Raw genomic sequence first — 24,494 nt, 5'->3', positions numbered from 1 at the left:
GCGCACGCGCGGCGCCTCACCGCCACCGCCGCCAGCCTCATGGCCGCGGCCTTGGACCTGGCGCCGCACCACACCCTGCCCAAGGTATGCCATTGCCAAACATCTTCTTACTCCGACCCGGTATGACTGGGGACTCGCAGAAGGGCGAGCGCGAGACGAATACTGAAGGTATCTTTTTCGTTGGGTCCTTCGATGAGTGCGATACGATCAAATCAAAACTCACTCTAAACATGAAGAAACCATTCTATTTTTAATGTCTACATTTTTTAGGCTGATCGCTTTGTAAGCTAATATTGTAAGGGGTGTTGGAAATAAATAAGAAGGCTTTGTGGTGTGCAGAGTCGCTACGGGCGCCACACGCCCATGGCCAAGCAGCTGCGCGAGGAGCCGTCGCTGCAGCTGTGCTGCGTGCTGCTGCGGTACGCGCTGCAGGCCGACGCGGCCGCCGTGCAGGCCGACCTGGCCGAGAGGCATCTGCCCAAGCTTTCCACGTTACGACAGGTCATTTTTTTAAACTTACGCAAAAATATGCTGTTTCTTATAAAAGGCTGAAATGCCTATATGCCTAACTGTTTACACCGCAACTGGTATTAGAATTTGTAGTTTTGTGTCAATGAAGGGTGTCGCTTTCGCTCGCCTATTTCTATCAAACTTGGCCATATTTGTTAAAAAAAATAGTTGAGATTACGATTACAATTAGACCAAACTAAGTTGGCAGCCCAGACTGTGTAAGTGTTATTTTAAACGTCAAACTTTAATGTAGACATTTTATACAATTATGACGTATAAAATTTAGAAACAAATTAATAGTATCGGTCGGAGCCATTTCTGTTTAATACAATATAATTGATTTATAACGTATAAATAACACTCGCACAGTCCGGGCCATCAAAATCGTTGTCAACATAGCACTCTATTTGCGACTTTTAATTTTAATAAATTTAATTCACAAATAAGCTTACAATGTTATAAACCGAGGCGCTCGTAACTAATGATAATATAATCATTACACATGCTACGTCACACTTACACTACGAGAATTACATGTCAACGTTACAAATACAGAAACAAATTTAATTGTATAATATTATAAAAAGCAAAAGCTTGTAACTTGTAATACAGGCGGATGTCACTTTTGACAGCTTTTCTTAGTTTAGTTTAGTTTATTTATCTCTCAATACAATGTTCAAAGTTAATGTAAAAGGATACATAAGCAATTACTTATCGTATAGTGATCGTCGGATACAATGTGAAATTTAATATTATTACAATACAATATAATATATGTTATAGAGGTAGTTATATACAATGGTATATAAATCTATCATATAATATTTGCCATATCAAAATGTCAAAAATAATTAATAGGAATAAAGAAAAAACTGAAATTGTACCATGATACTACAGAGTACCTATCAATGAATAAGTTAAATATGATATTCAAACAATGTCAAGTAGAAAATAAAATAAAGAATGTCAACTGAAAACAGAAAGGGACTACCACTTGTATTGCGAGCTCCAAGCTTTTGAAAAGCGGGCCCTCGGTTGCGTACTAGCTTATACTACTTTTAATGAAAACCGAACTCTGGAACTCCGGTAACTAATAATGACAATTTTCTCAGGGCGTGATAGTCCTCAGCCGCCAGTGGAAGAACATTCTGTACACGCCGTTGCTTCTTGAACACAACTACAAGAGCAAGGTCATGAAGCCGCTCAACGTCACCTTCGCTCTGCCGGAGCTCATCGAGGTATTTGACCACCATCTTTGTACTATCCTTAAATCGTTGCAGAGTAAGATGCACAACCGACCGACTCGTTTATGTTAAGTAACAAGGCTCGGAAACCGGTTAAATTACTAAACCGTTATCATGTACTTGGCGCAAAACCTTTAATTTCGGTTTCACTCGAAAAAACATTGTTTAAACCGGTTTTTATAAGAACAGTTCTTATCAGATTAACCGGTTTAGAACAATAAAAATTTATTTCTTCCTATGTTCGTTATCTATATGCACACCAGGTCGGACGGCCGTTTCGTCGCTCGTCCAATAAATCGATTTTTTGATTTACAATAAAGTCCTTAAAACGTTCGCTTTGTTTTAATGTTCGGAGGAAAACCGAAATAAACCGGTATTTTATAAACCGGTTCCGAGCCTTGTTAAATAGATCGCCAGCGACAGCCGTCTAACAAAACTTTCCATACAAATATATTTACTTGTTAAGTAATCGTCTTCAATTACTTACAATGATCTTTATGCCTCAGCCGTGAATAAAAGCTTCGAGCGCTAGTACCTTAGTTTTGCGTGGCCTTTGCTTGAGTTTTGATCACGTTTGTATCCTGTATGCGTGTTCAGGACTCGGTAGAGGGCTGGCACGAGTACCAGGTGGACAACGAGGTCCTGGACGAGAACTGTCTGCTGCTGAACCTCGACACCGACAAGATTGAGCTGCCCGGTGAGTTGCTATACTTTGCCATAACTTTTACATTAAAATAGTACATTACGATACAAGTGCGAAAAATAGGAAATTCGAAACGAGTGGCGATAAATTAAAACACGACCGAAGGGAGTGTTTTAAATCGACACGAGTTGCGAATTACCTATTCGCACATGTATCGTACAACGTTTTACAGTACATATGGCCCTTTAAATGTTCGACACAGTAACATAATATGCTACTTCTCGCACTAGTGCTATAAAGTAGCCCCATATGTACTGTAAAAATATATATATACTATCCCTCAGACCCGCCCGATACTATGGTGCGAGTTGATAATAAAAATGACAGGCCAACAAAACCTTTCAGTTGGAAAAAAGCAATGCAAAAGTAAGTGAAAAGTGTAGAAGTTGTCTTATTTATGAAGGCGGTCAAAATTATGGGCGGTGCAATAATGTTGACGAGATGTCACTGTGGTCAAAATATGAATGTAGACGATCTGGCACTGTAGTCAAAATAGTAACGTGGACGAGGTAGGAAGATGGCGATTTAAGAATTGTATGCCGGCGACATGGCATTATGACGATTTAAAAAGGTGACGAAATAGGATTGTGGACAAAGCGGTTCTGAGCCCGAAATTTAGGTCTGAAAAGAGCCTATACATACAGACCAACCTTCACCTAATCCATTGTAATAAGGTCAAAAAATGTATACATATATATGAACGCGACTGTATCTGATCTAAAATCACATGTAGAGAAATTTCTTAAGATTGTGTTCATACTCAATGACAGTGACTCAACTCCTCACACATATATACATCTTTTTTGTGTCACAAACACTTGATTAACAGCGGTATAACTACCCCAAATAATAATTCCTTACAGAAGAACAGAAGCGACGTAGCCGTGTTAAGCTCTCAGAGCAATTGTTTCATACGTTGTTAGTTTTAAGTTGTTAGGTAACAGAATACTTTGTGTTTATTCAGAGGCTAGGCCTGGAGTGCTTGATAATAGAGAGGACGGTAGTAAAACTAAATTATTTTACACTACGCACTTAGATCTCGAAATACTGAGTTTCGTCACCGTCTTATTTCTTTAAAAATAATTTTATATTTGAGTAATTTGTAAACGCGAATGCAAACCTCCTAAGTCGAGACCCTCGATGGGACAAAAACTGTCGACAAAAAGACAACTATCGGTTGAATACAAATAGTTCTTCTTCCTCGCGTTGTCTCGGCATTTTGCCACGGCTCATAAGAGCCTGGGGCCCGCTTGACAACTCATCCCAAGATTTGGCGTAGGCACTAGTTTTTACGAAAGCGACTGCCATCAGACCTTCCAACCCAGAGGGTAAAATAGGCCTGGTTGGGAGTAGTCCGGTTTCCTCACGATGTTTTCCTACACCGAAAAGCGACTGGTAAATATCAAATGATGTTTCATACATAAAGTTCCGAAAAACTCATTGGTACGAGCCGGGTTTGAACCCGCGACGCTCTTACCGTTAGGCCACCAGCGCTTCCTTGAGTGCAAATAGTTGAGTTGAGTAACAGGTTGAGAAGTGAGCATGACCGACACCAGCATCTTCGTACTAACAGCAACTCACTTAACTGACCGTTGGTAGACCTTATTCCATTGCAATAAGATTCACTAAAAGCCACAGCAAACTTGCAATAAATAAATAAAAATAAAATAAATATAAATAACTATTATAGGACATTATTACACAAATTGACTAAATCCCACAGTAAGCTCAATAAGGCTTGTGTTGAGGGTACTTGTGAATAAGGTGTACGAACGGTAAATAAACAATATCGGCGGTACTAACGGTGTGAGATGTAAGCGGCGGCGAGCGCACTCGTTCCCCTCGTCCATCGTCATCTGGTGGCACCACCCTGGCGTCCACGACCTGTCGTAGACCTTAAGACATAGCCATAACGTTCACCAACGAGAGGTGTGGCGGTGTACTAACGGCGCGTGTGTTGCAAGCGGCGGCGGGCGGCGGCGGCGGCGGCGGCGGCGGCGCGAGCCCGCGCCCGCACTCCTTCCCCTCGTCCACGCCGCCCTCCGGTGGGTACTGCACGAGCACGCACTGCGAGTGCCACCCTTCTGTCTGGCTTCTATGACTCTGTGGCTAATACTTTCTGTTGTAAAATAATTTAGGTACTCACTTTTAACTAAAACGAACCGACTTCATGAACAGTTGGAAGTGCATTGGCTGGCTGTTATTTTATGGTCCTCATCGGCAGTTTTAGTTCACCAAATCGACAGCAAATGCACGAGTTCGTTAAAAATACTGAAATTACTATAATATTTCATAGCTCCCTCGATTTCTCCTTTCTCGAATTCGGGGAACATACAGAAAAACATACCAATAAATTGAGAATCTCCTGGTTCGTATTTTTAAACTCGGTCCGTCTACGCTAAGTTTGCACTGACTCGGCCGTGGCAGTGTATGGAGGTGGCAGCGTGATGTTTGACACGGCACTTCACGTACAGACGTAGCGTGGTCGGACTCTACTGATTTGCTGTTTGTGGACTAGTCCGTGTGTGTTTTGTGTGTTGTGCATGATATATAGCCATAAATGTATGTGTGTTATATAGCAACATTAGCAACGGAGGTCCGTATCACAGTTATGTGTTTTTGTGTGTAGTGTAGTGAGTTCTTTTCATCACTTCACAAATTTACGACTCTTGTTTTTTGTTTATTTATTTTTTTACTGTTGTAGTTGTGGAATGCGTAATAACGCAGTACTTTACCACCTTATTCACTTACTTGATGTAGGTACGAGCTCCGGATGTAGAAAGCAAACAAGCTAGATAATTTTTAAGTTATTAAGTACCTGACTTAATTAGAATAATTAATAAATTCATTGTACACAACATTAAAATTATTTGATATAAATAATTTAATTCATTGGAAAATTAATTTGACTATAAAATTGTAAAAACATAAAATTGCTAAATGTATATAAAATAGTATAACAATAAAATCATTAAGAAATACATAAAACTTTCGGCGTAACGCCCACATAGTCTTATTAGCTCTATATACTACACTATGAGAACTTAACACGTAACATTGTGACGGCCGGTCTGGCCTAGTGGGTAGTGACCCTGCCTATGAAGCCGATGGTCCCGGGTTCAAATCCTGGTAAGGGCATTTATTCATGTGATGAGCATGGATATTTGTTCCTGAGTCATGGGTGTTTTCTATGTATTTAAGTATTTATAAATATTTATATATTATATGTATATATCGTTGTCTAAGTACCCTCAACACAAGCCTTATTGAGCTTACTGTGGGACTTAGTCAATTTGTGTAATAATGTCCTATAATATAATATAATATAATATAACTGACTGAAAAATATTCTGTTGTAAATGATCTAATTGACATAGAAATGTCTGGATATATTAAAATGGTCAACGACCTATCTGCGTTTAATAAACCCTCTAATCAAAAAGTGAAAATATTTTTCTACTCGCCGACTTTAGTGGTTGAGTAAAAATTTCGTATACCATAATATAATATTTTCAATATCGGTTCCCGCCTCAACTCTAAATATCAGGAAAAACGAGTTAACTATAATGAATTTGACCAATCTCATCTCGACGCGGTCAAGAGGACATAACCAAAGGATAGAACAATAGACATCAATGAGTATCTTTTTCAGTAGATATTTACCTAGTTTTGTTTAATTATTTATTGTAAAGTATTATTTTAGTTGACTCATTGAAAAAGTATTGTATACAAAAGTTATATAATCAAGCTTTTCAATATTGTACTTAGGTTAACACGGTACTCGACTGGAAAGTTATCTATGATATCACGATTGTATAATAGTGTATGTGACTATTACATAATGAAAGGCATTCAAATACGAGTGTGGGTTTATGAAACGAATGAAATGAGTTTCATAAAAGGATTACACGAGTGTTTTAATGCCGAATAATGTACAGTTACATACACTATTTTATCTGCACACATATTATAAGCTCTCTATTATGTATTTACTAACCGCACGTTACGACCGGCATTGGGGCATCATTGCTCTCTCGCGAAACTGGCGGGTATAAGGCAGCGTCTTTGAAATATCTTCATCTTCATTTACGCGACAGTTTTGCTATAGTAAGCAACAAAAACTAATTTTATACTTTCAAACGACTTAAAAATAAACGTCAAATAGCTAACAAATTAAAAAAAAAACACGTATGTCCGTAAATCGAAATTTAGTTATCTGCCTATTCATCGCTCGAATATGCAAGAGTAATAGAGAGGTTAGATACCAAGATTTAGATTTGCTTGTTTCGCGTTAGACCCTCAGATTGTGATGGATTGTGGTAGTGGCGCCCCCTACGCAGAGTTTCGCGCAATATTACCTATTAATGTTCGGCCAGCGAGAAGATACCAATCTTCTCGTACATTTGTGTACAAAAAGTGTAGGTGCACTTTATTCCAAACCTCACCTCCTACTTTGGTGTTTCGTTAGGTAAATAGTCACAACACACGCAACTGTTATAAGTGTTATAACAAACGAATAATTACTAGTATTACACGAGAGTTCCCCTGTTGCACGTTTTTAGGTAGATGTATGTTTCTTTACTGCTCTTTTACATATATTATGTTACGTGTTTTCTATCCTATCCTACTGAATATTGAACCAATAGTATAGTTTTTCGCTCATATTTAATTTCTGAGTGGGTCCTTCATTTTTAATCTAAATTGCACAAACGTTCATTACATATCATATTTTGCCCTCGTTCAGTGTAAGTTTACGATCTGCACTGGGGCCCATTACACATTGCAGTAATGTTTGAATAAGCCTCGTATTCACAAGTGCCCTTTTATATGCTACATCCTTAATGACGTTTGTGCAAGTACGTCAGTAGCTAGCCCGTAGCCTCGCCCGGCACGGTCGTTGCTCACGGTGTGGTCATGTGGTGTGTGCAGCGCGCGCGGCGGGCGGGCGCGGCAGCCTGGCGTTCCCCTCGCTACCATTTTCGACGCGCAAGCCGACATTCCATGATGACGCCATCGCTAGTGAGTATCACAGCACATTGCATTACCATCGTCATGAAGAGTCAACAATTATAAAGCCAAGCAGAACGCACAACAGGTTTTGTACACCAAAATTTTCTCAGACTATGAATTGCTACATGAAACAAATGATTTCCTTACGATTAATAGTCCAATTAAAGTTAATCAAAATTCTTAAAGAAAGAGTGGGTCAGTCTTTAACCACTTTACAAGTTAACGCCCGGGAGATAATGGCTGAAGAAATTTGTACTTCGTACATTCGTATCGTAAATTGTAGTATCGTAAAATTAGTTGTAAAAAGAATTTAACTTCATCCAGTACAATAATTTCACCGTAATTAAATAATAGAAATTGTGGTTGTGTGCCAGATTTAATTTTAGTTGACTGTTCGCTAGTTTAACTACTAATGTAACAATAAACGAAGACACATTTACCTGATTAAATGGAACCTTCTGTCATTGCACTAAGGTTCACAATTGTTCAGCAAAGTGTGTCTTAAATACGCAGTGTTATTGTATCATAAAGTGTACGGCTCAGATTACGGCACGCTGAAGGAAGACTTCCCGGCGGTGGGCTCCAACCCCTCGCTGTACTCGCCGCACGGCTCCGACGACAACCTCAAGACCGACCGCGCCAGGGAGGACCTCTACCAGTGGATGGCCAAGCAGGAACCCATCAAAGTTGTAAGTAAGGTTGTTAATACTATCAGAGAGCATTACGGAGCGGTATTCTATCTTTAAATATCTGCCCTTGATTTGTCAGTTTACTTGAATGAAGGAAAATAGTATTCCAAAACTTTATACATTTTTATACCTATCCATAAAACAGCAGTAGCAAGTGCCTTGTATGTTAGTATCACAATGTATTAAGATAAATCAAAACTCACAGTGCCCTTGCCTCATGTATTATGTTTGTAACGAGTTGTTAGTTTCAAAACAAAACATAGTTAGGTATTAACGTTAAGAACACGGCAGTTAGGAGGCAGCGCTGTATCTGCGGTGGCTCAGTCATCCTGTCTACATAAAAAAAGGGCTACGACGGGATGGTGTAGTCCAGTAGTTATTTGTGCAACAAGAGAGGAAAGTTAGTTTTTCTTGCGAGTAATGATTGTGAGTCTCAAAAACACGAGATGTAAAATAACTTTGCTCTCGTGTGACACATATAACTTTTCACCTCAGTAGTTAGAACATATTAAAGGTTAAAAAAATTCAACATCAAGTAAAGTTTTCATTCATGTATTCATGGCCTTCACTAAATTAAAAATCTACTTTTTCTCACTCCCTGGAGTGAGGAAAGTCGTGCTTTTGGCACTCCCTGGAGTGAGGAAAGTCGCACTTTCCACACTCCCTAGAGTGATGAAAGTAGGCTTATTCGAGCTGCTGAGGTGCAAATGTATGAGAATCAGAAGTTTATTGGTAAAATTTTACTTGTCATTTTTTCTTAACGTAGGTACAAAGAAATAAAAAAATTAAAAATAATTTAAATAATTCATTAAAATAATGGTTCAATGACTAATAGGTACAATTATTATGCAATATGCAGTTATTTATGTGAGTGGGTCAATGATATACCCTGTTCATTGAGTGATTTAATTTTCTCAAAAAATTCTCCAATGAATTCTTGTATGTACCTGCTTTTGCAGTAAGTATAAAACGAGCGAGCTCAACGCCAACAAACTGCTCCGCAGTTTGGCGAATCTATATATTATGGTACACATATTTGTTTTAAATTAAATTAATAAATATTATAGCGACATTCTTATACAAATTGACTAAGTCCCACGATAAGCCAAGAAGGCTTGTGTGGTGGGTACTCAGATACCGAACAAGATGTTCTCTTAATTTATTATCAATAATTTTCCTAGACTAATCAAGTTATCTGCATATTTTCCTTTACATCCTGTATTGTTTCCCCAGGAGTCCAAGACGAAGAAGCCCATAATCCCGGCCTCAAAGATGAACCCCCGCGCCGTGGCGGCCTCCCTACCGGCCTGCAGCCTCTACCCCCTGCAGGGCTCCCTGATGCTGCTGGACGCGCACCTGGTGTTCCAGCCGCTGCTGGGCGCGCTGGGCGTGTGTCCGCAGCAGGTGGCACAAGGTAAAGAAGGATCTAGAAGCATGACATCTAATCCAACCCATCTCGATGCAAGTAGCATTTTTTCACACTGTGTTCTGATTTCAGGCGAATCAAAGAACAAGTCCGGCGCAGAAGGCTCAAGTGCCTCCCCAGCGCTGGAATCCCTTGGCTCCAAGCTGTCCCTGGGCGGCATCATCGACGTGTTCCGCATCGACATCGTGGTCAGCGAGCTGAAGCCGCGCCGGCACCCGCCCAAGGGGAAAGGTGAGCTCAATAGGGTGGTAGGTGTTGGAAGATCTGCTACGTTTTGACCTACCTTAATCCTCCACGTTCCTCGTCCTCACGTTCGCTCCCTCGAGTATTGGAGAGTGTCTGCAGGGTCCGCCACCTTGTGGCCTCAATTGCAATTAATGACTTGATATTGACACATTAAGTTTAAAAAACCGGACTCCTGTGCTGTCCTTTAAAATTCAATCACGATCTCTATAAGGCCTATTGTTTCGTTAGTCCCCGTATTCTATAAGTCGTTTGCTGATGAGACAATACTTTCACTTATCTTTTCAGTTCCTTCCTAAAGTTTTTGCCATTACACCCACAGGTCAGCCTTCGCACATCGACATACCCTCTGAAACACCGGCCTTCCTCTGCGAAAAAGTTTCCATCGACGTGGATCTCAAGAAAGTGGCCGACATGGCGGTGGATGACCTCATACAACGTCAAAACGTCCTCTACATTTCAAGGGGGCAGCTCAAGAAACATATCAGCACTATGCTGAACTTCAACATCAGCGTTCGGTTTATATCACAGCAGGTACGTTCACGGACTTTAACTGTTCAGCCATCTAGGGTTCAAGCTAATTTGGTTTGGCTAAGCAATACTAACGGTAGGAAATGTACCAATGTGAAGTAAACCCTAAATGGCTCAAGAATTAAAGTGACTATACATACATACATTCTCACATTCATGACTGTTTCCCATAGCGCAGAGGTCGGCAAAACTTTAAGAAGGAGGTAGTTGTGAAAAAGATAAAATTCCGTTTACAGACCGTTTATAGACCCATCACTGCCAGTCGAATGGAAAGGTTTAGAGAAGGTGTTATATCCAAGGTACCAGCACTGATTACAGGTGAGCAAGATCCTGATACACTATACAAGGAACTGTCGAATGTGATACATGACGTCCACAAGAATATTTTTAAAACAAAGACTCTAAAGCAAGGATCACTGAAAACAAGGTTTAGTGAATGGGCCACAGTGGGCATCCATAAGAGTAGGAATAGATTGTATGACCTGTATGAAATGAGGAGCATTAACCATGACGAGAATTTTGCAGAATATGTAAGAAAATATTCAAAAGTGTTTAAGAAAGTCTGCGCCGCGGCTAAGTCTGCCTTTATAGGTCAGAAAGTCAGGTCAGCTGACAATAAAGTAAAAGCTACTTGGACTGTAATAAACACTGAAACTGGAAAAACGTAACCCCGTGATGGCCACTACAGACTGAAAGTTCAAGACCGAATATTGTCTGCAGACCTGGATGTTGCTGGCGCCTTTCAACACTTTTTCACCAACATAGCCACAGATGCTACACGGAACTTGAACTCCTCTGTAGCAAAGGCTGGTGTTTACTTAGATACAAACAATGTCAAGAAATGCAGCATGGAATTATACTTCCAATATACTGACCCCCATGAAATCATTAAAACGTTCAAGTCCTTGAAATTAAAGAATACTGAGGACCTTTGGGGGATCTCTGTGAAAGTCATGCAATCTGTAATCGACGTAGTGGCACCGTATTTGGCCGATATATTTAATGCTTGTGTTAGAGAATGTGTATTTCCCGATCTGATGAAGTACAGTAAGGTCATTCCTCTATTTAAAGCGGGCAGCAAAGATGACCTTGGAAATTTTAGACCTATTTCAATACTTCCTGTTCTCAGTAAAGTGTTTCAAAAAATTGTATTAAACCAATTGCTTCGACATTTCAACTCGAATGAACTACTTCAAGATCAGCAATTTGGTTTTACAAGAGGTCGTTCGACGACTGATGCCGCCTCTGTACTAATCAAGCACATATAAGACGCCTGGGAACACTCGCTAGATGCTATAGGTGTCTTCTGCGATCTGTCCAAAGCATTTGATTGCGTGGAGCATGACACACTTCTACACAAGCTGAAGCACTACGGTCTGTCAACGGAAGCTCTAAGCCTTGTTAAGTCTTACTTAAACCAAAGAACCCAGAAAGTGGTTGTAATGGAACGGAGTCTACTGGAATGACTGTAAAGCTCGGAGTTCCACAGGGTTCAATTTTGGGTCCTTTTCTCTTCCTTGTATATATAAATGATCTGCCGAACCTGGTAAAACATAAATGTGAGATAGTCTTATTTGCTGATGACACCTCACTAATTTTCAAAGTTGACAGGAAACTGAGCGATTATAGCCAAGTCAATGAAACTTTGGAAAAGGTACTAGAATGGTTCACAGCAAATAACTTACTTCTTAATGCGAAAAAGACGAAATGTGTCAAATTTTCGCTGCCGAATGTAAGAAAATCTGAAACTATCATCACATTAAATGGCGAAACGCTGGACCTTGTCGAGAATACGGTTTTTTTGGGCCTTACTTTAGATAGTAAACTGCAATGGGCCGCTCACATATCTGCCCTGGCGAAAAGGTTGAGCTCTGCCGCGTATGCAGTAAGAAGAATCAGGCAGTTTACTGACGTGGAGACAGCTCGCCTAGTTTACTTCAGTTACTTTCACAGTATTATATCTTATGGCATACTGGCGTGGGGCAAAGCAGCTGACATAGAAACCATCTTCGTTCTTCAGAAGAGGGCAATCAGATCTATTTATAACATGGCTTCTCGTGACTCACTGAGAGAACGATTCAAGGAAATAGATATTCTCACAGTAGCTTCACAATACATACTAGATGTGATAATGTATACGCATAAGAATATAAAGTCCTTTAAGAAACTGTCCGATATCCATAGTTATAATACGCGAAATAAACATAAGTTAGTAGTCTCCAAGTTTCGTCTACAGAAAGTTAAAAAATCGTTCATGGGAAACTGTGTAACATTTTATAACAAAGTACCCTTAGAGGCATGGAACCTGCCCTATACTTCATTCAAGCAATACGTCAAAAATGCACTTCTCAAAAAGGTATACTATAAAATAGATGACTACTTGGGAGACACGGAATCATGGCCAAGTATCCAGTCTCAAAAGCTGTAATAGTTTTGCGTGCAGTGTCCCGGAGAGGCATATGGCGCTGTTGTTTCTAGCTGTTCAACCTTATGTATTAATGTTTGTTATGTTTTAGTTATTTTGATGATGACATTGACATATTAAATACATAGTATTTATGTATTCTGTAGAACTAGTTTTAAGATTGTTAGCTTAACAGTCTCTTGACGTGAAATAGAATAAAAAAAATAAAAAATTGTATGAAATACATTTCATGCAATTTTTTATTTTTTTTATTCTTTGACATTTGGAGAACCTTTACACCTCCAAATCTTATTATTGTGTATTATTATTTTTCTCAGACCGTGGGGACCTTATACATCTCCAAACTTAATGTATTAACCGTGGAGATTATACGTCTCTGTCATATTGTATAATATACTTGACTTGGTACATACTAGTTATGTACAGAATGTAGCATTAGTTTATGAGACTGCTAGTTTAACAGTCCAGACGCGGTTTATTTATTTAGTATAAATTTTATTTTGACACTTGGAGAGACTTTACACCTCCAAATTTTATTAGTATTAGTACTCTGACATTGGGGACCTTTTACATCTCCAGATTTAATGTGTTTTTAACCATAGAGACTATACATCTCTATTGTATTGTATTAATTATTTATTTTAAGATTATTATAATGTAATGTTTACCCAGGTATTGGCTGTTGTATTTATAAATGTTGTTATGTATTTTTCATGTCACTATATGATGTTACTATAAATGTTGTATTGACTTGTAAAAGAGCCCTTGAGGCCTACTTGCAGAATAAATTTTTGAATTTTGAATTTTGAATTTTTTAAGAAGCAAAATTAGTTTGGCTTGAAAAAAGGTTGAAAGGTTTTGGTACACTAAAAGTCCCGCAATCGTCCGTAATGTAGCAGGTCTGGGCAGAAAGTGTAAGCTGATGGAGACATCATCAACCAATTCGGGACACTGCACAGGGACAATAATGATACCAAATAAATTATGTCCACAGGTGTGAGTGTCCAATAGAGTGTTAAATAGATAAATGGTATTTTGGGTTAAGTGGCCAATATAAGTGACTCTTTACGTTGATGCTTACTTATATAAAAATTGAAACCTTCAATTTGTGGTCCAGGTGAACATGCCGCTGTTACGTTTGCTGCATCAAATCAGCAACATGTATCAGAACGTGAAGGACACGCAGACCGAGCTGCGCACGCAGACCAAGATCTCACACCGGCAGAGCAAACATGCTGCTGACTCTGGTATGTTTCTATTATAATCGCGTGAGCCCAAGACGAGGTGACAAAGTGATTTGATGTACATACTATTCATACAACCTTGTAGGACGAATGTGTATTTATAGAAAATACGAAGTTTTTGATGTATCACAGATTTACAATGTTACCACTTTCATTACGAGATCCCCGATAACAATGAACTACGAGTATCTTTATTATAGGTGGTTCATCTAGTACTGTCAGACACAAGTCAAGCACGTATAAAGTTGTCAACACACCTCTGTTCTCTCGCCAAGGGTCAATGAAACAACCTCGAGTACTAAGCTCCTCCCGTGAGGTTGTTCTCTGCTACCGATTGGGTTTGGCGCCATATACTTGGGAGTTCCTATTCGATCCCCCGAATGCTAGATTAGTTATTTGCACATTTCTTATAAAAAAACGACTTTATCCATCATCATCACCAATCTACCAAAGGGCAGACTTAACACTGACCACAGACACATCAGTCTCAGACTTCCGCGAGAACCTGGTGAGCGTGTCCTCGCTGGACAAGGAGAGCCAGTGCGGCGCGCTCGACCCGCGGTGGGAGCCCCGCGCCGCGCCCGCGCCGCCGGCGCTCAGCCCGCAGAAGCTCGCCGGAGCCAAGACCAGGCCGCAGAGCTTCGCGCAGAAGCTGAGGTCCACGGGGAAGAGCGTTAAGGGGAAATTGGGTAAGTTTAATACGTTAAAGATTTAGGTCGGATCATGTTTGATGGTTTCATTTTAGGTAGCACATCTGTACATTTATTGTAGGGTCGATTGATGGAACTAAAAAGAGGAATGAGGATAGTTTTTTTGCGAACGTATCTTCAAGGACCTGAGAAAAAATGCACCGGTTTACACTCATTTAGGCCTCAATTTACTAAGAATAAGCTGAATAAGTGATAATCCAACTATTACCTAAGGTTTTTTTTTAAATATCACGTCGGTGGCAAACGAGCATTCGGCCCGCCTGATGGTAAACAGTCAACATAGCCTCCGGACGCATGCAACACCCGTGCTACCTAAATTTTAGCGGCATTAGTAAACGAAATTATTTTCCACTGCCGCTGTTTTCGCGACTTTCGCCTCCTCTGTCGGAGTGACTTACACCTTTCGAGGAATTTTGTAACGAGTATTCGTTTTCGGCAGGCTATAGCTCCCTGAACGAGGGCGCGCACACTCCGTACTCGGCGCGCGAGCTGGACACCGAGGCGCGGCCGCGGCGACCGCCCCCCCTCCCCCACCCCTCGCCCCCCTCCCCGCGCTGCCCCCCCTGCCGCCGCTCCCCGACGACAGCTCGCTGGCGCCGCGCTGCTGGCGCACCGTGTACTCGCTGCTCAGTCTGTACGCGGACATGCCGGACGCGCACACGATTACACACAGGTACGGGTACTTATTGTGATATTTGTCTACGCTGGCCCCTCATGGGCCACCAAAAATTATGTAAAGCTCGCCGGAATGTCCTCTGTTAGTTGTAGCCAAATTTACCTGAGCCGATTTGATGTGCGACAGTTGTGTGCAAATTTCACGTGATATTTTAATACTTTGTCGTTGCGGACGTAGCAACGTAAAACAGACTCTAACACACTTTAATAAAAAATTTTTTTAGATATGGCATAATGATGATTTGGGACATGATTGGTTGAGTTGTAGAATAGATTTTGTATGAATATCTCGAAATTCTCGAATTAGTCTAATTTTTATTATAAAATATCTGTCTCAGGTTTTCTGTGACCACGGAATTACCAGAACAGTACCGAACGAGCCGTCCCGCTCGACCGAGCTCCCGCGAACAGAACACCAGCAACTCGTCCTCCAGCGGCATGGGGATGGGCATCGTCGTTATGGGAGTGGCTAGGTGGGTAAATTAATGCTTTGGTTAAGTATGAAAACTAAAAAAAGACTTCATGGTAATGCAGTCGTGTAAAGATTGTGACGACTTCTCTAAGTGGAGTTTTGATATTCGCTCATATTTCAGAATCCATCGAACCCGACTCCTAGCCTCTCTGTCCGGCTTGAAGCTGGAGGCGGAGATCACGTCGCTGCACGCGTCCCTGCAAGCGTCCCGCGCGCGGCAGTGGTCGCTGACGGGCGTGGTGGGGCGCAGCATGATCGTGCTGCTGGAGGGCGGCGCCCCCAACCACCAGTGAGTGCGTCACAGGCTTTCAGATGACACGTTTCCAAATGTTTGGGCCCGCGGCAATCTACGCGACGACACAAAATGTCATTTTTCATATTTCGTTTACACAATGCCTGAGTTTTTTGCGGAGAGGCATAGTTAGCGTATAATATGAACGTTTTGATGTGTTTTGTAATGAACAGGACGGTGGTGCGCGTGTCAGTGGGCAAGTCGCAGGCGCTGTACTCGTGGGAGGCGGGGCGGGGCGGCGAGGGCGCGGCCGCGCTGGTGACGGTGGGCGGCGTGCGCGTGGACCTGCCGCAGCACCCCGTGGCGCTGCACGGCGTCATGACGCGCTCCAGCCGGCAGCTGTCCTCCACTCTACAAGTGACCAAACTAATTCTTTTTCATATGTTCTGCGGGTCTCGGGTCATGGACATGTTTTCAAAGATGATATTGATCGATTTTTGAGCTAACCTTACGAATATTTGTCAAAAGTCTGGAATCCACACTCTGGATGGACGGAGCGTACATCCTAATTTGCAATAGGTTAAGTAGACTCACGAGGTGGAAGGAATTCAGACCAGCCCGGGCATTTGTATTGAGACGTTCGACCCACTGACTGTGAATATTGTTTGTCGCACAGGAGCTGGGCGTGACGCGCACGGCGTCGCGCATGTCGCGCGGGCCGGAGGCGGAGGAGGAGGCGGCGGGGGCGGGGCCGGGGCCGGGGGCGGGGCCGGGCGCGGGGGGGGGGGGGGGGGGGGGGCCCGGCAGCCCGGGGCCCGCGCCCGCGCCCGCGCCGAGGCCCAAAGTCGCGCCGCTGCTGCCCGCGCCGCAAGTGCAGTTCAAAGTCGGCCTGCAGGTACACTACCACCACTGTACACAACCACTCCCGTCCGTGTATATGCACACAAAAAAGAAGAACAGTAGTGCCCCGCCGGCGAAGGGGTCGACTAATATTTTTGATATCATAATCGTGAATTAAAATAACTCTGCTACATATGTACATGATGTCAAATTACCTATTTTCTGAAAGCTCTCAAATCAAACTGCGTATTTTTTATAACGATCTGAAAACTCGTTAGTTATAACCCAAACAGTAACACAAGTTTATATATCCAGAGTCTCAGCATCACGGCGGCTCTGCTGCCGTCGCTCCAGGCGCAGTACAAGATGGAGCACGTGCAGAGCTCGGGCGTGAGCGGACGGAAGGCGCACTTCACGGTGGACCTGCCGCAGCACTCCTTAAGCTTCGTCACCAAGCTGCAGGTTACATTACATCACATCCGCCATGTCACCGGCCTCCGCTAAAGAACAGTCGGGTTCACAAATATCATTACAACCTAACGTTCCAAAGATATATTCATATGCTCCTAAGACACTGAAGTTATTCGGGTCGTTTGTGAACTCGACCGACCAAGTTTCCATTAGGTCAGTGATCTGCATCCCTTACACAAGTCACCACATTATCGCGTCCGAGATAAACTACATACATTTAGACAAGTGCAATAGGTTTTGTCGCCGCGACGTACTTGTCTGGGGAAATATCAATTACATCAACACTAATATATCGTTGTGAAGGCCTGAAATTCAGTAAAATCTTTTGGCTGCAATGATAAATCTCCCCTGTATGAATGATACTAGCTGTACCAAGAACGTTGGCAGGTGACATTGCGACTAAAGCTGCGTATGTGGTCAGGTGTCGGAGGCCAACATCCCGTCGTCGGCCATGGTGGCGCTCCCCGCCGCGCACGTGGCTGCCCGCGTTTTAGAAGATGCACCTAATGGACAGGTAATCTATCATCCCTCCGAGGTTACTCGTCTACCAAGTATTTCATGTTTTTTGATTAATGAAATGATATTTTGAAATATCAAGTTCATTTTTATGTCATGTCATGATTTATTTATGTTTACATTTAAGATGGCAGGAAAACAATAATTATATTGTGGTAACATTATTATGTTACCCCGATTAATACAGGGGTAGTTGGGAAAATAACATTATACTGTTGGCAACACGGTAGTTTTAGCAAGTGGTGGGGACACGGAGTCACTTGGTCAGGCTCGTTCACTTGGGTTTAGGCCGTCGTAGAGGACGCATCGTAAGGGACTGGTTAGATCAGAGTACCTGTAAGTATCTCCATTGTTGTAGTAGTAATAGTTAAGAGTAAACATGCGGGAAGAAGCACTAGATTTATTTTTCAAGATTATTCACACTTGATAAAAAAAAATTACCCTATTAAAATTGTTGTAATGAAATATTGCTTTAACTTACACGCATATTGGAAGCTCTCTATGATGTCTTCAGAAACTATGTGGTCATTAACACCGTTGCGGCATTGATTGTCCAACTGACATTTCATTTCGAATGTCATTTCGACTATTATCAGAATTGGTATCAAATCCAATCGTTTCTTTTTCAGAGATGTTCGAAATGTTGGCCCTAAATTGCCGTATTTGAACGCGTCATAGAGGGTTTATGATGTGTGTATATTGTAAATGAAATAGAGTATCAGTGACGGGTTGGGATGGTTCGCGTGCAGGAGGCGGCCGCGGCGCCGGCGGGCGGCGTGGTGCTGCGCGCCGGCCGCTACCTGTACGCCACCGCCGACATCGGCCTCTTCGAGCACACGCTGTCCACCGACCTGCTCAACCACCTGGTCTTCGTGCAGAAGGTGTTCATGAAGGCGGGTACACCCTGGTCCAACATTCTTAACTCCACTAGGCGGCAGGAGGTGACCGAGGTCTCGGGCGCTACTTGAGGAACTGATCTGACGAAAAACGGAACCTTGTCAAGTTGGACTCATTAGGAAGGAAGACGCGACAAGAAAGGGTGTGAATTAAAAATGGTCAGTAATGTGTTTTGGACTCGTATAGTAATTAGTCACCAAGTTCTGACACTGGTTTTGTTTTACGTGTAATGAGCACGTGTTTTGTCTAACTGTGTGTAATGTTACAGGAAGTGAACGAAGTGGTGCAGAAAGTGTACGGCGGAGAGAAGCCCGTGCCGCTGTGGAACGAGGAGGAGGCTTCCACTTCAGCTCTCAACAGGATACTCTTCTCCTTGCTTATTAGGATCAAGGTATGCAATACTCTTACTCTTGACGTTAGATATCGAGACTTCGATCTACGTGCATGATTTTCAAGAGCTTAGACTTCATGAAGGAGGAAAGTATTAAAAAAAGCGGCCAAGTGCGAGTCGGACTCGCCCATGAAGGGTTCCGTACCATTTATGACGTATTAAAAAAACTACTCGCTAGTTCTCGTTCAAACCAATTTTCGGTGGAAGTTTGCATGGTAATGTATATCATATATTTTTTATAGATTTTTCATTCTGTTATTTTAGAAGTTACAGGGGGGGGGGGACACATTTTTTCACTTTGGAAGTGTCTCTCGCGCAAACTATTCAGTTTAGAAAAAAATGATATTAGAAACCTAAATATCATTTTTGAAGACCTATCCATTTTTTAAAAATTTTATGACGTATTAAAAAAAAACTACTTACTAGATCTCGTTCAAACCAATTTTCGGTGGAAGTTTGCATGGTAATGTATATCATATATTTTTTATAGATTTTTCATTCTGTTATTTTAGAAGTTACAGGGGGGGGGGGGACACATTTTTTCACTTTGGAAGTGTCTCTCGTGCAAACTATACAGTTTAGAAAAAAATGATATTAGAAACCTAAATATCATTTTTGAAGACCTATCCATAGATACCCCACACGTATAGGTTTGATGATTTTTAAGGTTCCGTAGCCAAATGGCAAAAAACGGAACCCTTATAGATTCGTCATGTCCGTCTGTCTGTCCGATTCTGTCACAGCCACTTTTTTTTTTTAATTTTATGACGTATTAAAAAAAAACTACTTACTAGATCTCGTTCAATCCAATTTTCGGTGGAAGTTTGCATGGTAATGTATATCATATATTGTAGTATTCGGGATTAGGGATCTAAGTAAAACCACCAAGATAGCTAGACCAAGACTCATTTATTTTTATTCAGTACCTACCGCACTTTACTCAACTACCCACATGTATAATTATGATATAATATATACAACATATATTTTTTATAGATTTTTCATTCTGTTATTTCAGAAGTTACAGGGGGGGGGGGTGGGCACATTTTTTCACTTTGGAAGTGTCTCTCGCGCAAACTATTCAATTTAGAAAAAAATGATATTAGAAACCTAAATATCATTTTTGAAGACCTATCCATAGATACCCCACACGTATGGGTTTGATGATTTTTTTTTTAATGACGTTTTAAAAAAAAACTACTTACTAGATCTCGTTCAAACCAATTTTCAGTGGAAGTTTGCATGGTAATGTATGTCATATATTTTGTTTAGATTTTTCATTCTGTTATTTTAGAAGTTACAGGGGGGGAGGACACATTTTTTCACTTTGGAAGTGTCTCTCGCGCAAACTATACAGTTTAGAAAAAAATTATATTAGAAACCTAAATATCATTTTTGAAGACCTATCCATAGATACCCCACACGTATAGGTTTGATGATTTTTTTTTAAATTTTATGACGTATTACAAAAAAAAATTACTTGCTAGATCTCGTTCAAACCAATTTTCGGTGGAAGTTTGCATGGTAATGTATATCATATATTTTTTTTAGATTTTTCATTCTGTTATTTTAGAAGTTACGGGGGGGGGGAGACACATTTTTTTCACTTAGGAAGTGTTCTCGCGCAAACTATTCAGTTTAGAAAAAAATGATATTAGAAACCTCAATATAATTTTAAAAACCTATCCATAGATTACCCCACACGTATGGGTTTGATGAAAAAAGATTTTTTGAGTTTCAGTTCTAAGTATGGGGAACCCTCAAAATTTATTGTTTTTTTTTCTATTTATGTGTAAAAATCTTAATGCGGTTCATAGAATACATCTACTTACCAAGTTTGAACAGTATAGTTCTTATAGTTTCGGAAAAAAGTGGCTGTGACATAATCGGACCGACAGACGGACATGACGAATCTACAAGGGTTCCGTTTTTTGCCATTTGGCTACGGAACCCTAAAAACATCCCAAAAATATACACCTGCGAAACGGGTAAATTCGTTTGTTTTGGCCGAGCGAAAGAAAATAAATAGTATTATTTTTGAATTTAGAAGTTTTACGGTGGAGGTGCTGGGATGTGAAGTTTACTGAAAGAATGATTTTTGAAAAGCGCATCCAGCTGACGGCCACGACCCCGAGCAACTCGGCCGTGCGCCTGGAGACGGGCGCCGTGGAGTTCGAGCTGTCCAACCGCGTGCAGAACGTGCGCCCCGCCGAGCCGCACGCGCTCAGGCTGTTCGCCCGCGCTCAGGTACGCCCGGATCTCCACTGGTACACACTATTGTAGTATAGTTCGAGCTGTCCAACCGCGTGCAGAACGTGCGCCCCGCCGAGCCGCACGCGCTCAGGCTGTTCGCCCGCGCTCAGGTACGCCCGGATCTCCACTGGTACACACTATTGTAGTATAGTTCGAGCTGTCCAACCGCGTGCAGAACGTGCGCCCCGCCGAGCCGCACGCGCTCAGGCTGTTCGCCCGCGCTCAGGTACGCCCGGATCTCCACTGGTACACACTATTGTAGTATAGTTCGAGCTGTCCAACCGCGTGCAGAACGTGCGCCCCGCCGAGCCGCACGCGCTCAGGCTGTTCGCCCGCGCTCAGGTACGCCCGGATCTCCACTGGTACACACTATTGTAGTATAGTTGAGCTGTCAACCGCGTGCAGAACGTGCGCCCCGCCGAGCCGCACGCGCTCAGGCTGTTCGCCCGCGCTCAGGTACGCCCGGATCTCCACTGGTACACACTATTGTAGTATAGTTCGAGCTGTCCAACCGCGTGCAGAACGTGCGCCCCGCCGAGCCGCACGCGCTCAGGCTGTTCGCCCGCGCTCAGGTACGCCCGGATCTCCACTGGTACACACTATTGTAGTATAGTTCGAGCTGTCCAACCGCGTGCAGAAAGTGCGCCCCGCCGAGCCGCATGCGCTCAGGCTGTTCGCCCGCGCTCAGGTACGCCCGGATCTCCACTGGTACACACTATTGTAGTATAGTTCGAGCTGTCCAACCGCGTGCAGAACGTGCGCCCCGCCGAGCCGCACGCGCTCAGGCTGTTCGCCCGCGCTCAGGTACGCCCGGATCTCCACTGGTACACACTATTGTAGTATAGTTGAGCTGTCCAACCGCGTGCAGAACGTGCGCCCCGCTGAGCCGCACGCGCTCAGGCTGTTCGCCCGCGCTCAGGTACGCCCGGATCTCCACTGGTACACACTATTGTAGTATAGTTCGAGCTGTCCAACCGCGTGCAGAACGTGCGCCCCGCCGAGCCGCACGCGCTCAGGCTGTTCGCCCGCGCTCAGGTACGCCCGGATCTCCACTGGTACACACTATTGTAGTATAGTTCGAGCTGTCCAACCGCGTGCAGAACGTGCGCCCCGCCGAGCCGCACGCGCTCAGGCTGTTCGCCCGCGCTTAGGTACGCCCGGATCTCCACTGGTACACACTATTGTAGTATAGTTCGAGCTGTCCAACCGCGTGCAGAACGTGCGCCCCGCCGAGCCGCACGCGCTCAGGCTATTCACCCGCGCTCAGGTACGCCCGGATCTCCACTGGTACACACTATTGTAGTATAGTTCGAGCTGTCCAACCGCGTGCAGAACGTGCGCCCCGCCGAGCCGCACGCGCTCAGGCTGTTCGCTCGCGCTCAGGTACGCCCGGATCTCCACTGGTACACACTATTGTAGTATAGTTCGAGCTGTCCAACCGCGTGCAGAACGTGCGCCCCGCCGAGCCGCACGCGCTCAGGCTGTTCGCCCGCGCTCAGGTACGCCCGGATCTCCACTGGTACACACTATTGTAGTATAGTTCGAGCTGTCCAACCGCGTGCAGAACGTGCGCCCCGCCGAGCCGCACGCGCTCAGGCTGTTCGCCCGCGCTCAGGTACGCCCGGATCTCCACTGGTACACACTATTGTAGTATAGTTCGAGCTGTCCAACCGCGTGCAGAACGTGCGCCCCGCCGAGCCGCACGCGCTCAGGCTGTTCGCGCGCGCTCAGGTACGCCCGGATCTCCACTGGTGCACACTATTGTAGTATAGTTCGAGCTGTCCAACCGCGTGCAGAACGTGCGCCCCGCCGAGCCGCACGCGCTCAGGCTGTTCGCCCGCGCTCAGGTACGCCCGGATCTCCACTGGTACACACTATTGTAGTATAGTTCGAGCTGTCCAACCGCGTGCAGAACGTGCGCCCCGCCGAGCCGCACGCGCTCAGGCTGTTCGCCCGCGCTCAGGTACGCCCGGATCTCCACTGGTACACACTATTGTAGTATAGTTCGAGCTGTCCAACCGCGTGCAGAACGTGCGCCCCGCCGAGCCGCACGCGCTCAGGCTGTTCGCCCGCGCTCAGGTACGCCCGGATCTCCACTGGTACACACTATTGTAGTATAGTTCGAGCTGTCCAACCGCGTGCAGAACGTGCGCCCCGCCGAGCCGCACGCGCTCAGGCTGTTCGCCCGCGCTCAGGTACGCCCGGATCTCCACTGGTACACACTATTGTAGTATAGTTGAGCTGTCAACCGCGTGCAGAACGTGCGCCCCGCCGAGCCGCACGCGCTCAGGCTGTTCGCCCGCGCTCAGGTACGCCCGGATCTCCACTGGTACACACTATTGTAGTATAGTTCGAGCTGTCCAACCGCGTGCAGAACGTGCGCCCCGCCGAGCCGCACGCGCTCAGGCTGTTCGCCCGCGCTCAGGTACGCCCGGATCTCCACTGGTACACACTATTGTAGTATAGTTCGAGCTGTCCAACCGCGTGCAGAAAGTGCGCCCCGCCGAGCCGCATGCGCTCAGGCTGTTCGCCCGCGCTCAGGTACGCCCGGATCTCCACTGGTACACACTATTGTAGTATAGTTCGAGCTGTCCAACCGCGTGCAGAACGTGCGCCCCGCCGAGCCGCACGCGCTCAGGCTGTTCGCCCGCGCTCAGGTACGCCCGGATCTCCACTGGTACACACTATTGTAGTATAGTTGAGCTGTCCAACCGCGTGCAGAACGTGCGCCCCGCTGAGCCGCACGCGCTCAGGCTGTTCGCCCGCGCTCAGGTACGCCCGGATCTCCACTGGTACACACTATTGTAGTATAGTTCGAGCTGTCCAACCGCGTGCAGAACGTGCGCCCCGCCGAGCCGCACGCGCTCAGGCTGTTCGCCCGCGCTCAGGTACGCCCGGATCTCCACTGGTACACACTATTGTAGTATAGTTCGAGCTGTCCAACCGCGTGCAGAACGTGCGCCCCGCCGAGCCGCACGCGCTCAGGCTGTTCGCCCGCGCTTAGGTACGCCC

At 44.1% G+C, this 24,494-nt stretch overlaps 1 protein-coding gene across 1 annotated transcript in view; it reads left to right on the top strand.

The window, feature by feature from the left end:
• The window catches only part of LOC133518252 (bridge-like lipid transfer protein family member 1), a 101,927-nt gene that overhangs the window by 19,599 nt on the left and 57,834 nt on the right, over positions 1-24,494 (top strand). The window contains 21 exon segments of the mRNA XM_061851884.1: positions 340-501; positions 1,623-1,748; positions 2,352-2,451; positions 4,422-4,502; positions 7,999-8,156; positions 9,390-9,570; positions 9,655-9,813; positions 10,148-10,359; positions 13,899-14,028; positions 14,502-14,714; positions 15,175-15,279; positions 15,282-15,408; positions 15,749-15,883; positions 16,004-16,171; positions 16,348-16,531; positions 16,791-17,009; positions 17,270-17,416; positions 17,847-17,939; positions 18,691-18,834; positions 19,107-19,229; positions 21,336-21,476. Coding sequence (XP_061707868.1) covers positions 340-501; positions 1,623-1,748; positions 2,352-2,451; positions 4,422-4,502; positions 7,999-8,156; positions 9,390-9,570; positions 9,655-9,813; positions 10,148-10,359; positions 13,899-14,028; positions 14,502-14,714; positions 15,175-15,279; positions 15,282-15,408; positions 15,749-15,883; positions 16,004-16,171; positions 16,348-16,531; positions 16,791-17,009; positions 17,270-17,416; positions 17,847-17,939; positions 18,691-18,834; positions 19,107-19,229; positions 21,336-21,476 — 3,108 coding nt within the window.

This window comes from Cydia pomonella, chromosome 5, assembly GCF_033807575.1.
Source record: "Cydia pomonella isolate Wapato2018A chromosome 5, ilCydPomo1, whole genome shotgun sequence".
Classification (NCBI taxonomy): domain Eukaryota; kingdom Metazoa; phylum Arthropoda; class Insecta; order Lepidoptera; family Tortricidae; genus Cydia; species Cydia pomonella.
This window is presented reverse-complemented; position numbering and strand designations above follow the sequence as displayed.